This window comes from Oncorhynchus kisutch, linkage group LG16 (assembly GCF_002021735.2).
Source record: "Oncorhynchus kisutch isolate 150728-3 linkage group LG16, Okis_V2, whole genome shotgun sequence".
NCBI lineage: Eukaryota > Metazoa > Chordata > Actinopteri > Salmoniformes > Salmonidae > Oncorhynchus > Oncorhynchus kisutch.
In genome coordinates, this window is record NC_034189.2 from 29,855,263 (window position 1) to 29,871,899 (window position 16,637).

Here is a 16,637-nt window from a genome sequence, read left to right on the forward strand (position 1 = left end):
CAGCACACAAACCTAACACCTCGCATGCCATGTGCTGGTGGGAATTTAACGTTTCGATTCACAAAACAAGCAGTGGCCAAACTTGATATGGTATTAAATAAATAGTACTTGTTTTGCGAATCTGTCATTATCCACATTTGCATGTAAAAGGGGAGTTATTATACTTGAATTGTGCTGTTAAAATGTTTTGTTGCGGTGTTTGAGAGCAGGAGTGTGAGTTGCTATTTATACAATGGTAAAATAGTAGTAGTTTAGGCCTAGTGGTACTGGGAACTGGACGCAAAACAAGTAAGCCATTCAAAAGAGTTGCTGACACCCAAAAGAGAGAAGAGAAAGACAACTCTTTTCGCTTTTTGTGAAATAGTATAACTTTTACTCGTGAGAGGACTTCATGCCAGCAACCACAGTCTCTTTTGTGAAATGTAACACTGGTGCTGAGGTCCTTGGATACAATTATTGAACAGTTCGATTGCACAATCAGCCAGTTGGTTGGTTATTCAGTGGGCTGGGATTGGACCAAACTCAAGCACCTCTTGGCCAATACTGTTGTTCAAGGCCAGAGGGAGGACCACCAACCTTTATTTTTGTCATCATTGGAAAGTTATCAATTTTTTTTGCTCGTTTAAAGCAGAGGCTTTGCTCAAATGCAAACAGAAATGTGAGAATGAAGGACTTTGTTGCATTCGTGGGCCTATTCAAAAAATATATACAGTGAGTATAAAAAACATGAAGTTCAACCTGCTCTTTCCACTCTTTCAACATAAACTGACCAGGTGAATCCAGGTGAAAGCTATGATCCCTTATTGATGTCCCTTGTTAAATCCACTTCAATCAGTGTAGATGAAAGGGAGGAGACAGGGTTAAAAAAGGATTTGCAAGTCTTGAAACAATTGAGACATGGACTGTGTGTGTGCCATTCAGAGGTTGAATGGGCAAGATAAAACATGTAAATGCGTTTGAACAGGGTATGGTAGTAGATGCCAGGCGCAGCGATTTGTGTCAAGAACTGCAGCACTGCTGGGTTTTTCACACTCAACAGTTTCCTGTGTGTATCAAGAATGGTCCAGCACTCAAAGGACATCCAGCCATCTTGACACAACTGTGGAACGCTTTCGACACCTTGTAGAGTCCATGCCCCAACGAATTGTGGCTGTTCTGAGGGCAAAAAGGGATTTGCAACTCAATATTAGGAAGGTGTTCCGAATGTTTGCAATACTCAGCGTATTGTACAGGCCAGGCTATAGGACCAGGTTTTTTTCTAGATCACATGACCTGAACAGGAAATACTCCAGACCATATATTCAGTCACATGGTCAGGAAAAACTCCTGGCTCAATTCATCACACCTCCACATATTGGAAAATGAATCTTTGTCACAGCTAACCTGTGTGAGGCCTAAACTAGTCTGCAGCCTCTTCAACGCTATGAGAGACATCTGGTACACTTGAGGTTTTTACAAGGTCCTCTCCTTCTCCTGTACTGTACTTGATCGAAGGCTAGGTAACCTTTTCTGGGGCACCGGGGAGCACCAGGACTAGGGAAAGGCTATATTTTACACACAAACACAACCCTGCTATGGTGTATTCTACACCTCTTAAACCCTGCATTTAGTTGATGGGCTTTTATGTTCTTTACCCTTGTCTGGATGTTCACCGAACTTGCATGACTTATTGATAGGATGATGAATGAGAACCCTCATGCCTGTGGTAGGGATAATGCATGTTTCAATGGCCAACGTGTGAGTACTGTGCAAAAGATGATTTCACTGTTTAGGCTTATAGCCTGTATAGTTTTCTACAGTACCAGGAAAGAGAAAGTGCTTTTTCCATAGACAACATCACATTTCCAGTTGTGGCATTATTCCTCAACAGTGTTGTGACATCTGGCAGATGATATAGTTATCGCTGGAAAAAATGTGAGATTGTTGCACATATGGTTTTTGACTTGATGGTGTGTTGCAGTTCATCTAAAATGGAAGAAAAGAACGACAAAAGTGGTGGTCAAAGGCTGGCGAGAGGGCAAAGGGCAATGGGATCCTTTCACACTTACAAATATATTTTCCCAGCAGCACTATTGCTATCTCAAAAAAAAAAATTATGATGAAGAAGATCGTATAAACCTGAAACCCTGCGAGTCATAATGAAAATCTGAGGGCAAAATCTCTGAAAATCTCTGAAACTGGAAACACTTATCTCCCTCACTAGCTTTAAGCACCAACTGTCAGAGCAGCTCACAGATTACTGCTCCTGTACATAGCCCACCTATAATTTAGCCCAAACAACTACCTCTTTCCCAACTGTATTTAATTAATGTATTTATTTAGCTCCTTTGCACCCCATTATTTTTATTTCTACTTTGCACATTCTTCCATTGCAAATCTACCATTCCAGTGTTTTACTTGCTATATTGTATTTACTTTGCCACCATGGCCTTTTTTGCCTTTACCTCCCTTCTCACCTCATTTGCTCACATTGTATATAGACTTGTTTATACTGTATTATTGACTGTATGTTTGTTTTACTCGATGTGTAACTCTGTGTCGTTGTATCTGTCGAACTGCTTTGCTTTATCTTGGCCAGGTCGCAATTGTAAATGAGAACTTGCCTACCTGGTTAAATAAAGGTAAAATAAAATAAATAAATACAAATAATGATTTTGCAGTGGCCTGTGAATTAGACAGTGAAGGAGAATGGTGTTGAAACAGACTAGAGTCAGAACGTGTTGACAAAAAATTGAATGGTTAAAGGGGCAATCAGCGGTTGCTACATCCATTATTGGATTTATGAATGAAATGATACGCACCCATTGGTTCTTGAAGAATATAATGTATAAATGTTAATTGAGCTTAGTTGAACTGTCCTTATCAGAACTCAAAATATAAGCTTGTTTTTATAAACAATGCATATAGCCTCAAAACATGGTTAAAACGATGATTTTGATATCATGGATGATCAGTCCTTGCATCCATACATTGTCTGTGAATTTGAGTGATTACATTTGAGTGATTACATTTCGCCTCAGATTTTTACCGAACCAGTGGTGGGGAGTCGCTTTGTTATTGTTGTAACTGCTGATTGGAAAAGCATGTAATTGTCATAACATAATATGCTATGTCTGGAGGCTTCTTATATAATAGCATGGATGAGAAATTACCTGCAGAAGTTTGTAAATCTCGAAATCTAGTAAACATCGCCCTCTAGAGTAAAAAAAATAAATACATTGTTGAAACGTCATCAACTATGCGACACGTTGGTAAAACGCATGCGCAGGAAGTCCAACGCTAACAAATTTCAAACTGGGAAGCGGGTAGAAAGACCTGGCAAGAAAATACAATACAATTAAAGGATATAACTAAATAGTTAAATAATGACGAGCACACTGAAAGGTATTACCCTGAAAGGAAGCGCTGAGCTTGTGGCCGAGTTTTTCTGTAAGTATTTTACCGACTTGGTTTTATTTGGACAGTTTTTGTGACTGATCAAAAAAAAAGAAGTAAGGCATGAATAACATGGCGAGGATTTTCTTTGTGGAAGCTAGCTAACATTGTTTTCAGCTACCACATCCGCATTTGTGCACGGCCATACGTTGTCAATGTATTTTGCTTCAATCTTAGTTATTAACATTCTGTATTTTGTAGATAAGTTAACTAGCTACTTTAGCTAAGTAGCTAACCTGTGTGGTTGGTTGTAACGTTTAGCTAGTTACGTTGTTTTCCCTCCATGCAGCATTCGGTATCAACAGCATCCTGTACCAGCGAGGGATCTACCCTCCGGAGACGTTCTCCCGAGTCACCCAGTATGACATGAGCCTTCAACTCACTACTGACACCAAGCTGAAGAGCTACCTGACCAACGTGGTATCTCAACTCAAAGGTACAGAATGAAATAAACGCCATTTAGTTGAATTTAGCACATGCACAGACGGTTTACTTTAGTTAGTACAGTGATTTTTTATTTTTTAATTTTTTTAAATCTCTGTGATCTTAACTCTGAAAATAGTATCCAATTGTCATTCTGAAGTAAAAGTAGCGATGCCCTAATGGAAAATGACTCAAGTGAAAGTCACCCAGGAAAATACTGCTGGAGTAAATGTTGAGTCATTTAAACTTCCGTATTTTAACGGGACCTTTTTGTTGTTTTTATTTATGGAGGCCAGGGGTAATGTTAGAGGGCTGCGGAACCTGCAGTTCTCGACAGAGATCATTGCGTCGCGTTTTCTATGCTGGGAGTGGGCGATCAGATGAGACCATTTTGTGAAGAAAATAATTGTGTTGTCCCGCGGATTATTTGGAAACTGTAGTCTTTCTGTTTTGTATGAGTTCGCCTAAGGTTACCTGTTGTATTAAAAGCACATCATTGTTGCATCATTCACACACACAGAATGCACTGCTTCAAGTTAAGTCTCCTACCTCTTTGTTCACATTGGCAGTGATTTACAGTTGTTAAGTAAAACATACTTTAAACTGCTAACGTTACTTAAGTATTTTTGGGGGGATATCTGTACTTTTTATATTTTTGGCAACTTTTACTTCACTTACATTCCTAAAGAAAATGATGTACTTTTTACTCCATGAAGTTTCCCTGATACCCAAAAGTACTGTTTGAAAGTTTAGCAGGACAGGAAAATGGTCCAATTCACGCACTTATCTAGAGAATATCCCTGGCCATCCCTACTACCTGATCTGGCGGATGCAAATGCTTTCGTTTGTAAATTATGACTGAGTGTGTCCCTGGCTAACCATCAAGTTTAAAATAAAATAAAAACAATGGTGTCGTCTGGTTTGCTTAATATAAGGAATTTGAAATTGTTTATTTACTTTAGTTAGTTTAGCTATTACATTTACTTTTGATACTTCAGTATATTTAAAAACCAAATACTTTTACTCAAGTGCTATTTTACTGGATGACTTTCACTTGAGTCATTTTCTGTTACGGTATGTTTACTTTCGCTCAAGTATCACAATTTTGTAAGTTTTCCACCGCTGCACATTAGCAGTCTGAAGTGAATCAAATCCTATTTATTTGGATATCCGACTTGAATCTTTACATTTTCCTGCAGTCTGAATAAATGTGGCTTTATCTAAAGCTGAATCCTGGACATTTGACTTGTCTGAATGGTCAAATCTGGTTGATTTGCCCGTAAGTTTCTATTTAACTAGGCATGTCGGTTAAAGAACCATTTCTGACCGGGTTACCGTGGATTAGCTGCCTTGTTCAGGGGCAGAACGACAGATTTTTACATTGTCAACTCATGGATTTGATCTTGCAGCCTTTCGGTTACTAGTCCAAAGCTGTGGCTAGCCAAAAATGTGTTTTTAAAGTTGGGTCATCATATCCCTTTGCGGCTTTAAACATGTTATTACACTGATTTTCGACATTCAAAGCAACTGGGCAAAGTTTTCACCTTAGCTTGCTACATAACTGCAGGAAGCATGAGCACCATCAATCAGCCTACACCACTGCTCGTACACCCATTGTTACTATGACAACAAGTGTAGACATGACAGCTGTCTGAAAACACGCACATCCGATTTGGTCACGTGGTCCAGTAGTCCAAAAAGGATTTGGAAAACAACTGATTTGAGCATTACGGCCTGCAGTGTGAACGAGGCTTTAATTGGGCGTGCAAGAACAAGTGCACCTAGTATATGTGTGGTAGGCTGCCTATGCATGCATGGGCGCCGAAGCACGGGGCATTTATGGTTCCAAGGTTAGGCTATAGTGTACTACATTGCCTATAAATAAATATTGATCACCCATATTTGTCTCCGTCTGAAAATCGTCTCACTCCTAAAAGGTAGGCTATAAAACGTAGCTAGCTCAAGAGAAAGTGCAAGTCTCCTACTCGGTTGTCTTCAAACTACGCCTGGCGTATGCGCTGATATAGCCCAATCTAATGTGTCACGTGAGAATCACTAGTTATTTAACTACTTTTTGTAGGTTATATTTGCACGTTGAATTAGGGTGCTAACCATGGCTGGCAAGTGAGCTGCATCGTCGCATAGGCCTGCATTATTATTGCGGGACTGCGGTTGGGTTTGGGATCAGTTCTTGCGCTAGTGGGTGGGAGTCGGACAGAAAGCAGCAATTGCGGGAAAAATAAATCAGTCCTGCCGCACACCTCTAGCCTGGGGCACACTCCGACATCATTTGGAAACAAAGCATGTGTGTATAGTGAGTGCCAGATCAGAGGCAGTAGGGATGACCATGGATGTTATGTTGATAAGTGTGTGAATTTAATCTCAGGTCAGGCAACAGCTCTGGTGGACATTCATGCAGTCAGCATACCAATTGCACTTCCCTCAACTTGAGACATCTGTGGCATTGTGACAACTGCATATTTTTGTGTTATTTTATTGTGCCCAATACAGGGTACACCGGTGTAATGTTCATGCTGTTTAATCAGCTTCTTGATATGTCACACCAGTCAGGTGGATGGATATTCTTGGCAACAAAAAAAAGCCCACTTACAGGGATGTAAACTAATTTGTGCACAAAATGTGAGAAATGTGCTTTGCGAAATGGAACATTTCTGCGATCTTTTATTTCAGCTCATGAAACATTGGACCAACACTGTACATGTTGCGTTTATGTTTTTGTTCAGTCTAATTGTGTTTTATGCTTATTGTGCATAACATTTTTTTTTAAAGACGGACGAGACAGCTAGTATAACAGACTTTGGCTAAAATGCTGCTAGCGCCCGACCAACAGAGCATACATTTTCAATAATCAATGTTTATTGATACTCTTGGTTTAGTGGTGTCTGCTCTGTGTGAAATTTGAGGAGTTGAGACATAAAAGAAGTATCGTTAAAAAGGTTAACTTCTAGGGATGCACAATATATCGGTGAGCATATCGGAATCGGACGATATTAGCTAAAAATGCCAACATCGGTATCGGCCCGATGTCTAGTTTACCGCCGATGTTAACTGATGTCAAAGCTGCCGTGCATACCTATATGACCTAATGACGCCACGTAAAGTTTTGCGCTACACTTGCAACACAGTATCCCTAACCTAGCCCACAATGTCTGCTGTGTGGATCGAGCAGTCAACAAGTCGAGCAGTCATTTGAAAGAGTAAGAACATTTCAGAGAGAAGAGAAGAACAACTCAAAGGCGAAATCCATTAAAGCCAAGATAATGGAATTCATTGCCCTTGACAATCAACCGTTCTCTGTCGTGGGGTGATGTTGGATTTCGACGACCGGACGAGCACCGGTACACACTAACAAGTGTGCTAAACTCACTCGTTAATATTTTCCAGTGAAGAAGACTTGGATGTCTCCTGGTATCGTGGGGTGTGCAAAATGGGTCAACTTTGAGCCCCTTTATTTCCTCAACGTTTTGACTTTTTAGGTCCAAAAAGGCACTTTCTGAGCACTTCAACCATGGGAAAATGTGTGTTGGATTTCACCATCTTGATCATTGTTTTCATTTCCTCATAGTATATGTATATATTTTTATTTTTTACAATTTATTTTTTATTTTTTTACTTACTGTAGTCTGGTGTGTAACTTGTGTCTGTATTGCAGAGTGGCTGTTTGACTGCACAGTGCAGAAGCTGGTGCTGGTGATCACATGTCTGGAGACCAACGAGGTGCTGGAGAGGTGGCAGTTTGACATTGAGTGTGACAAGAGTGCCAAGGAGATCAGGTAATGGGGGATACTCCAGCAGTGGACCTGACCACCACACACACTACACTACTCAGAACACACTGGACTATTTGTAGCCTTCTAGTACTTCCCACCAGGAACAGTGTCATACTTTGAGAATGTGGGTACTTTTTATGAAGAGGTAATCAGTTTATGCCCTTTGGGAATTTTGTTCCATTTGCTATTTCACCGCTTGCCAATGTTGACTTTTCCTATCATGCCGCTGCAGTTAGGACAAGGTTAAGTCATGCCTGACCACTTGGTGCAATAGTGCAGTATGGTTTGACATTTAGAGTAAATGTGTGGTTGACTTTGTGTGTCTCTTCTCTCAGTGCTCCCAGGGAGAAATCCATCAAGTCCATCCAGGATGAGATTCGGTCAGTCATCAGACAGATCACCGCCACTGTCACATTCCTACCCCTGCTGGAGACTGCCTGTGAGTACTGTTTGTGTGTGAACCAGTGTTTCCGTTAGCCGTTAATTGGCTGCTTTTGGCCAATAATAAAATAAAATAAATACAAGAAGGCAGACGAACCAAAATATTGCCGGACACGTTGTGTGCCAAAAAATATCCTGATGAAAACAAATATCCTATGTGGGTCCTTCTAGAAATAATGAGGCCAATGTGTGCCATTGGGATAAAAAAAAAAAATGGTGAAACACAAAATGAAAGGATTTTCATGCAGTTCCGCATGTGTACTTAGAGGAATAAAAGTGAATTGACCCATAACTCCACCTATACAACAACAGGCCTAGGACTATACATCCTATAACCTTTCTGGCGCAGGCCTTCCGCTAGTGAATTTGCATAGCGCCAAATTCAAAATACAGAAATTGTCATAATAAACACTCTTAAAAAATACAAGGGTTATACATCGGCTTAAAGATGAACGGCGAAAGCATACATTGCGATTATCTGAGGACAGCGCCCCGCTTACAAAAGTATACAAACATTTTACAACCAAGTAAAGGAATTACAAAAGTTAGAAATAGCGATAAAATGAATCACTTACCTTTTCAAGATCTTCATATGGTTGCAGTCACAAGAGTTCCAGCTACACAATAAATGTTTGTTTTGTTCGATAAAGTCCCTCTTTATATCCCAAAAACTGTTTTCAGTAATCCACTGGCTCAAAGGCGGTCAACATGCAGACGAATACATCCTAATAGTATCGGTAAAGTTCGTCAAACGATGTTTATAATTAATCCTCAGGTTGTCAATTGTCTAAATAATCGATAATATTTCAACCGGACAATAGCGTGTTCAATAGAAAGGAAAAACAACGAAGGGCGCGCACTCGGTCACGCGTGAAACCAGCACTGCATGTTTCTACAGTCTACTGACAAAAAGGTCTCGTTCTTCTTAATTTTTCAGAAAACAGGCCTGAAACCTTGTCCAAAGACTGACATCTAGTGGAAGCCATAGGAACTGCAATCTGGGACCTAACCCATTAGATACTCTATAGGCCTTGAATTGAAAACTACCCACGTCAAAAAATCCCACTTCCTGGATGGATTTTCCTCAGGTTTTTGCCTGCCATATCAGTTCTGTTATACTCATATCCTGAGTATATCCTGAGCCTGAGTAACAGGCAGTTTACTTGGGGCACGCATCTCATCCAGACGTCGAAATACTGCCCCCAAGCCATAAGAAGTTAATTAAGCAGGGTTCATACAGACATTGGCAAATCAAATTAAGGACTTTCAGGGATTTTTTTTCAAGCACTTAATTGCAATTATAAGGGAGCAGGAGAACTTTTACATTGGCCGCAATAATTGCAAGGACTTATTTTCAAGCTCTAAATTAAGGAAATGTCTGATTTTTCAAGGTAGGCCTAAGAGATACTTGAATTTCTGAGCTCCAAGTTCAAGTAGGCTACATCAAGCCCCTTGTAATTGTTTAACATTGCAAGTGTAACATGGAAAACAAAATGTGTTTGTAATGTTATTTCAGTACTGCTACGCTATGTAATTTGTCATTATATCCAGAATAACTCGAAGGAATAGCTTTGGGTGTTGTGCAATACTCTATCCTCCACAATTGCGCATATCCTCCACAATTGCGCACAGTGGACATGTGTCCAATCCGAGGCCCAAAAACATATGCAAACATGAACACATTACTTTGACACTTTCTCTGTTAAATCTAACGGGACCCCGCTGTGAGTCAAGCGGACAATTACAACCGATGGTCAACATCAATTTGCAAAGGGTATTAGATCCGACGTGGATCCAGGCACCACTGTCTTCGCCGGCATAACTAATGAGACACCAAATACTCTGGACGTTCCTCGCGAACACCTTTTTTCACATGTGCTATCACTATAGCTGTTTGACACTTGACTGTCAGATGTGAAAATATCACAGTGTAACTAATAAGCCGGACACCAAATGCGCATCCAACAAGTATTGTGCGTAATTATTGAAGAACCACGTTAATGACCGTATCGATTTAAGTTTTAAGTATCAAGGTACGATGACTGTCGGTTAGAAGCATTCATTTTTGCAATCACATTTATTATTGTGCATTTGTGTGCCTGTGAAAACTGTTTTCACCCTGTAATATAAGGAGATACGAAATGTTATGTGGTTATACTGCCTTTCTGAGGTCTCTATACAAACAACTGTCTGATAGCTAGGTTCAAATTCAATGTCTAATTTAACTGATTAATGCTTAAAATATGATAACTTACTACATAAATGCAAGCACAGAAAAGTCCTGTTTTGTGTCACGATTTTGGACAAATATGTCAAGACACCAACCATGATAAAGGGTTAAACAGGTTTTAAATAAACTTGTGCATTTTATTGAATAAAGCTATGATCCTCCTCTATATATTAATGTAATGACAAGAAAAAAATTGGCAGATTGTTATCAATGGATTATCAACAGCTGTAACTAGTTGTCCAGCGTAGGAAATCCTCACTGGTACCCTAGGTTATAGAAAGACCCATATACATCACTTTAGCTATGCGTGCATGGGGGGGGGTTCATGTTCTCTTTCAGTCACAATGTCTGTCGTGAGGTTTTTCGGTATTTTAGGATGTTTCGCAAGATTAATCTCCCTCAACAGAAATGACAGAAGTGTCATGCAAATCCACCAATGAGTATTATTTACATGAACCAATGTTTGTTCCTCTAATGCCTGGTCAAGTAGTTAACTTAATTTGCACTGTTCTTATAATGTTTAAGGTGTTTAACTACTGGAGGCACATACAAGTGGCAAAATCAATCGATCGGGAATATTGACACGGCAAGGCATATGGGGCGGCAGGTAGCCTGGTGGTTAGGGTGTTGGACTAGTAACCGTAAGGTTGCAAGATCAAATCCCAGAGCTGACAAGGTAAAAATCTGTCGTTCTGCCCCTGAACAAGGCAGTTAACCCGCTGTTCCTAGGCCGTCATTGAAAATAAGAATTTGTTCTTAACTGACTTGCCTAGTTAAATAAAGGTAAAATGAGTAAATATCGACAGAGGGAGACGTGAGAGCCACTGTTTACTTGGTAGGCTATCATTTCTCCTTGCATAATTATTGCAGCCACTTCCATGTGGTGATAATGACATTTCACCACGCTGCCTGATGTTCCTTGATAACCCTTGATCCTTCTCCCCAGGTGCCTTCGACCTCCTCGTCTACACCGACAAGGACCTGGAAGTGCCGGACAAGTGGGAGGAGTCAGGTCCCCAGATCATTGACCAGTCGGAGGAGGTTCGCCTGCGTTCCTTCACCACCTCCATCCACAAGGTCAACAGCATGGTGACCTACAAGAGGACCGACTCAGCCTAGAACCTGACCTCTAACCTACGACCCCCCCACTGTACATAGTTAACTCTTATGGTCTCCTCTCCCCTGCTGCGTACTATAGGTATGTTGGAGATTGACTACAACGATCTACAAATCATACTCTGTTGTCATTTAGGATGCCAGGTGGTTTGTAGATGAGTCAGTTTGGAGTCGCCGACTGCAATCTCAAACGCACACAATACATATGAAAACAGAAATGTTACACAGCCCTCTTCTCCCTTCGCAACTCATGTCTCTCATGATCTTTCTTTACGTACAGTGCCTTCGGAAAGTATTCTGGCCCCTTAACCTTTTCCACGTTTTCTTACGCTACAGCCGTATTCTAAAATGGATTCAATGTTTTTTCACCTTCATCAATGTACACACCCCATAATGACAAAGCAAAATTGTTTAAACTTTTTTTTTTGCTAATTTATAACAAACTGAAATACATAAGCACTCAGACCCTTTACTCGGTACTTTGCTGAAGCACCTTTGGCAGCGATTAGACTCGAGTCGTCTTGGGTATGCCGCTACAAGCTTGGCACACCTGTATTTGGGGTTTCTCCCAGTTTCTCCCATTCTTCTCTGCAGATCCTCTCAAGCTCTGTCAGGTTGGATGAGGAGCGTTGCTGCACAGCTATTTTCAGGTCTCTCCAGAGATGTTCGATCGGGTTCAAGAATGGCTCTGGCTGGGCCACTCAAGGACATTCAGAGACTTGTCCCGAAGCCACTACTACATCCCCACAGCATGATGCTGCCACCACCATTCTTCACCGTAGGGATGGTGCCAGGTTTCCTCCAGACGTGACGCTTGGCATTCAGGGCAAAGAGTTGAATCTTGAATCTCAAACCAGAGAATCTTGTTTCTCATTGTCAGGGAGTCTTTAGGTGCCTTTTGGCAAACTCCCAAGTGAGCTGTCGTGCCTTTTACTGAGGACTGGCTTCCGTCTGGCCACTCGACCATAAAGGCCTGATTGGTGGAGTGCTGCAGAGATGGTTTTCCTTCAGGAAGGTTCTCCAATCTCCACAGAGGACCTCTAGAGCTCTGTCAGAGTGATCATCGGGTTCTGGGTCACCTCCCGGACCAAGGCCCTTTTCCCCCCGATTGCTCAGTTTTGCCGGGCGGCCAGCTTTAGGAAGAGTCTTATTTGTTCCAAACTTCCATTGAAGAATGATGGCGGCCACTGTGTTCTTGGACCTTCAATGCTGCAGACATTCTTTGGTACCCTTCCCCAGATCTGTGCCTCAATACAAGCCTGTCTCTGAGCTCTACGGACAATTCCTTCGACCTCATGGCTTGCTTTTCGCTCTAACATGCACTGTCAACTGTGGGACCTTTATATAGACAGGTGTGTGCCTTTCCAAATCATGTCCAGTCAATTGAATCTGGACTCCAAACAAGTTGTAGAAACATCTCAAGGATGATCAATGGAAGCAGGATGCACCTGAGCTTAATATCGAGTCTCATAGCAAAGGGTCTGAATACTTATGTAAATAAGGTATTTCAGTTTTTTATTTGTAATACATTTGCAAATGTTTCATTATGGGGTAGTGTGTAGATTGAGGATTTTAAAAATGTAGTCCATTATAGAATGAGGCTGTACCGTAACAAATTGTGGAAAAAGTCAAGGGGTCTGAATACTTTCCAAAGGCACTGTGTGTATATAAATAATCCTTTTACACTGATTATTCTGTCCTGTCTTTTTCTCTGTGTATTGGGATACTTTGTTCTTCCTGGCTCTCTGCTTTGATGTAAATATTGCCTGTAAGTGGTTACTGATCCACTTTGCCTTCATTTTTTTTCTTGTCCTCTATCCAGTTCTGAGCCTCTCTGTTTTAGAAGCTAGTGGTTTGTGTTGTATTTTTAAGAAATGTTCCTGAAATGTGTCCATTTGATCGTCCTCAAGTCTGACCTGTGTGTTACTACTGCAATTGCCCAGAAGGTGGCAAAGTAACACGTTTTTTTTATTTTTTAGTTCTGGTTAGTTATCATCTCTCTGTAAATGTAAAATAAATGGTTGTTTAGACAAGTATGACGTCATCCAAAGTTTGTTTTGCACAAATGACATGGCACACAGAAAATAAGCAGTATCCTTTTTAATGGGATGTACCATTCAACTTGTCTCAGTGTTCTTCAGAGTCGACGAGCCGGACTGGGAAACCCCTTTGTCTTCACACGGAACCGCGATACATATCGTATTACCTCAGCCTCCACTAATAACCCACAGGGCTGCTGTCCTGTGACTGCACATAGCCACCTTTTTATAGAATTCTGTAACTTCACATGCAGCACACAGGTCTATCATTGGTGAAATAACACATATTTTCTAGAAATACCAATCGGAGACCAAAGCTGTGTGGAATTGAAAAAAGAAAAGCAACTATCCCCTTTAAAAAAAAAAATTTGAAAAAATTAAAGCACAAATTCAGGAACAATGGTATTTCTGGAAACTTCTTCAAGTACAAAATACAACCACAGTAACAACTGTGGTCCTCGGAGTGACCACGCACGTCTACACGGATAAGTGCTGCAAGTTAGGACATGGTTAAGTAACATTTGGATGAGTTTCTCCTGTGAATGACTGATGCAGTTCACATTTCTCTACCTGAAAAGTACTATAGTAAATTGTGTAAATGTTGGAGGCAGAAAGTTTAGAGAAAGACAAGTCATTTTCTGATTGAAAGAGAGTTTGTGGTTATTCAGTCCTCTCATTCCCTGTATTGGAAGAAATGTAAAAAATAAACAATTCTATAATGCCATTTTAAAATGTTCCACTATAAATACAAATTACCTCAAGGTAGACTGACAATATTGCAAATAGATTTTGGGCTTCCGACTGTCAAGCTCTGCTTTCGACGAGACAACCCAGCCTCATTCAACACGTTTAAAAAAAAAATGACCACCTGCTGGGCTGGTCCATAATGAGGGCCAACAAGTGTCTACATACAAGTAGGTTCTTGTGAAATTGGACCTCATAAATTGGACCTCATTACCTATCATGTCACAGGAAGGCAGTGGAATCTTCTAGACCACGTGTCTAGTCTTTGGCTCCTTTACAATTTGCAAAGTTAAAATAATACAACCCCTAGAAACACACACATGAATGGATGGTCGAGTGAACTTTTCAAAGCAGAGACATTTGGATCGTTTGGTAATGAAACATACATCGTTTTATAAAGACGTGTGTGTGTGTGTGTGTGTGTTCTCAACACGAAAATGACGATACAGTATAGAAAACTAATAAATATATAAAACATAAATATGCAATAGTTATAACGAGTGACAATGTTACAAAAATGTACCTTCTCTCAAAACCTTTGGTGTGTGCCTGCACCCTGGTGTTACAAAACAAGCTTCCTACTGTGGTGCTGTATGGTGTGTAGAAAATAAAGTTGTATCTGTACTAAGACCTGGGTTCAAATAGTATTTGTAGTCTTTAATGGTGCTCTCCTGGTGCAGTGGCACCAATGGAATAATCCATTGTACAAATCCTGCCCCGCCCATCTGGCACTCCGGGCAAGCTCAAGTTATTTGAGAGATTACAAATACTGCTTGAACCCGGGTCAGTAGGCCCGATAGTAGCCGTGCACACGCAAACCTCTCCTGTTCAGTCTACTTCACTTCCTCAGACTCAGGGATATACCGTAGTGAGACTTCCTTCATGTAGGGAGAGGACTTTGTGCAAGAAAAAAAAAGACTATGGTTATAAATATAGCTTAGTGTTGATGTCGTCTGCTCGGGGGTGGGGTGGTGTAGGGATGGAGTGATGGAGGATGGATGGAGGAGGGACGTTGACTACTTCTACACCACTCCGTTGAAGAAGCCTTTGTCGCCCTGTTCGGCCAGAATCTTCCAATTCTGCCTGTTCTTCTGACAGCCCTCGAGTAGTGGCGAACAGGACTCAGACATACCAGCCAGGGTCTGATGGACCCAAAGACAGACCGAGAGAGAGAGGGGAACAGGGAGAATGATAGCGCACCTTCCTTATGTCAGTGTTTACATGTCATACATGGTATATGGCCAATTACATTTTTCTTAAACATGATAAACAAAGATCAATCATTTGTGTGCCTCACCTCATACAACTGTGTACAGATGGCATCGATGAACGATACCTGCATGCTCGGAATCTTATCCCGCTTTTCCCGATTCATCAGATCCTAGGAAAGAAAACAAACTTCAGAAAACATAACTTTTTTTAAAGTCCAAATCTAATTTGCTCTCAAATTGATATCTGACTTAGCGTGCCAACTAGTAAAAACCTAGCTTTGCACAAAGTCAGCGTGTACACATGCCAGGATATTACAATCAGAGCCTTGTAAAATCAATTCCCCAAACCCTGATCTCCGATGGCATTGGCCCAACTGAGCCATGTAGTAGTGCAATACAGAATAATAAGTGCAGGTGGCAAGACATAGAAGAAGTGCTTACTATTGGCTCAATGTTGAGTTCTTGTCTCTCCTTGTCCCCTTGCTCAAAGAACTCTGTAGCCACTAGCTCGGCTATCTGCAAGAGAAGATGGAGAGAGACAGGCAGCTTTTAGAAGTGCCTCAAAGTGGAATGATGTTTCAATCGGGTTAAAGGACAAATGTAACCCTCGTAGTCTTTTCGACAACCGCGTGCCGAGTCCGGTTTGATAGGATGCAGCCCTAGGATTGTATCTGAACAATTGCTTCAGCCAATCATTTGTCCTACTCAGGCTTTTCAGTTTGTTCATGCCTTTCGCAGATATCTGTGCATTTCAACAGAGGTGTTTTACATGAATGTGATTACGAGGCAGGTTGAGAGGGAACGGAGGCTGGATAGGCAATCGTACTCCTGTTATGTGGATCAAAAGGAAGTTCTCTGTTGCCAATTTGATCTGATACCCCACAATAGCACTCGCTCAGCGCCCTACAAAGTGTTCCTTGACATTTCTAGCACAGGAATGATGCAATAGCGAGAAAATATATAGAGAAAGAAAGAATCAGCAGGGTTGCTGCTTCTGAACAGAGCAACAACCCTGCTGCATTGATGGACTCTTTCTCTTAACAAGGGATCAATAAGATCTGACTAGGGCCTCAGGTCCCCAATCAAGGAAGTGTGTGTGTGTGGCAGCCATCTGCGGAAACACTGATTGGAGCTGTGTAATCAAGACTAGAGAGCCGCGGTGTGTTGGGGTTGGGGGGGGGGGGGGGGGGGGTTCAGTTGAGGAAAG

General features: G+C 41.2%; 2 protein-coding genes across 6 annotated transcripts in view; one reads left to right on the forward strand and one right to left on the reverse strand.

Moving 5' to 3' along the window:
- Nucleotides 1–3,265: 3,265 nt before the first annotated feature.
- On the forward strand, nt 3,266–11,995 carry LOC109906849 (mitotic spindle assembly checkpoint protein MAD2A-like). Its single transcript, XM_020504695.2, has 5 exons — nt 3,266–3,429; nt 3,725–3,871; nt 7,532–7,652; nt 7,985–8,088; nt 11,267–11,995. The coding sequence occupies exons 1-5, from the start codon at nt 3,366–3,368 to the stop codon at nt 11,437–11,439; spliced, it is 609 nt and encodes a 202-aa protein (XP_020360284.1). The 5' UTR covers nt 3,266–3,365; the 3' UTR covers nt 11,440–11,995.
- Nucleotides 11,996–13,521: 1,526 nt separating this feature from the next.
- The window catches only part of LOC109906607 (cGMP-specific 3',5'-cyclic phosphodiesterase), a 95,431-nt gene continuing 92,315 nt past the window's right edge, over nt 13,522–16,637 (reverse strand). For all 5 annotated transcript variants that reach the window (XM_031792205.1, XM_031792207.1, XM_020504404.2 and 2 more), the window contains exons 20-22: nt 15,872–15,946; nt 15,517–15,600; nt 13,522–15,361 (exon numbers count right to left, since the gene is read on the reverse strand). In XM_031792205.1, coding sequence (XP_031648065.1) covers nt 15,242–15,361; nt 15,517–15,600; nt 15,872–15,946 — 279 coding nt within the window. In that variant the 3' untranslated portion in view covers nt 13,522–15,241. The remainder of the gene's footprint in view (nt 15,362–15,516; nt 15,601–15,871; nt 15,947–16,637) is intronic.

Excerpts from the sequence above, each read along its gene's own strand:
- LOC109906849 (XM_020504695.2), top strand. The coding sequence starts at position 3,366 with ATGACGAGCACACTGAAAGGTATTACCCTGAAAGGAAGCGCTGAGCTT. Across the intron at positions 3,430-3,724 it reads GCTTGTGGCCGAGTTTTTCT|CATTCGGTATCAACAGCATC; the intron begins GTAAGTATTTTA and ends CCCTCCATGCAG. Across the intron at positions 3,872-7,531 it reads CGTGGTATCTCAACTCAAAG|AGTGGCTGTTTGACTGCACA; the intron begins GTACAGAATGAA and ends TCTGTATTGCAG.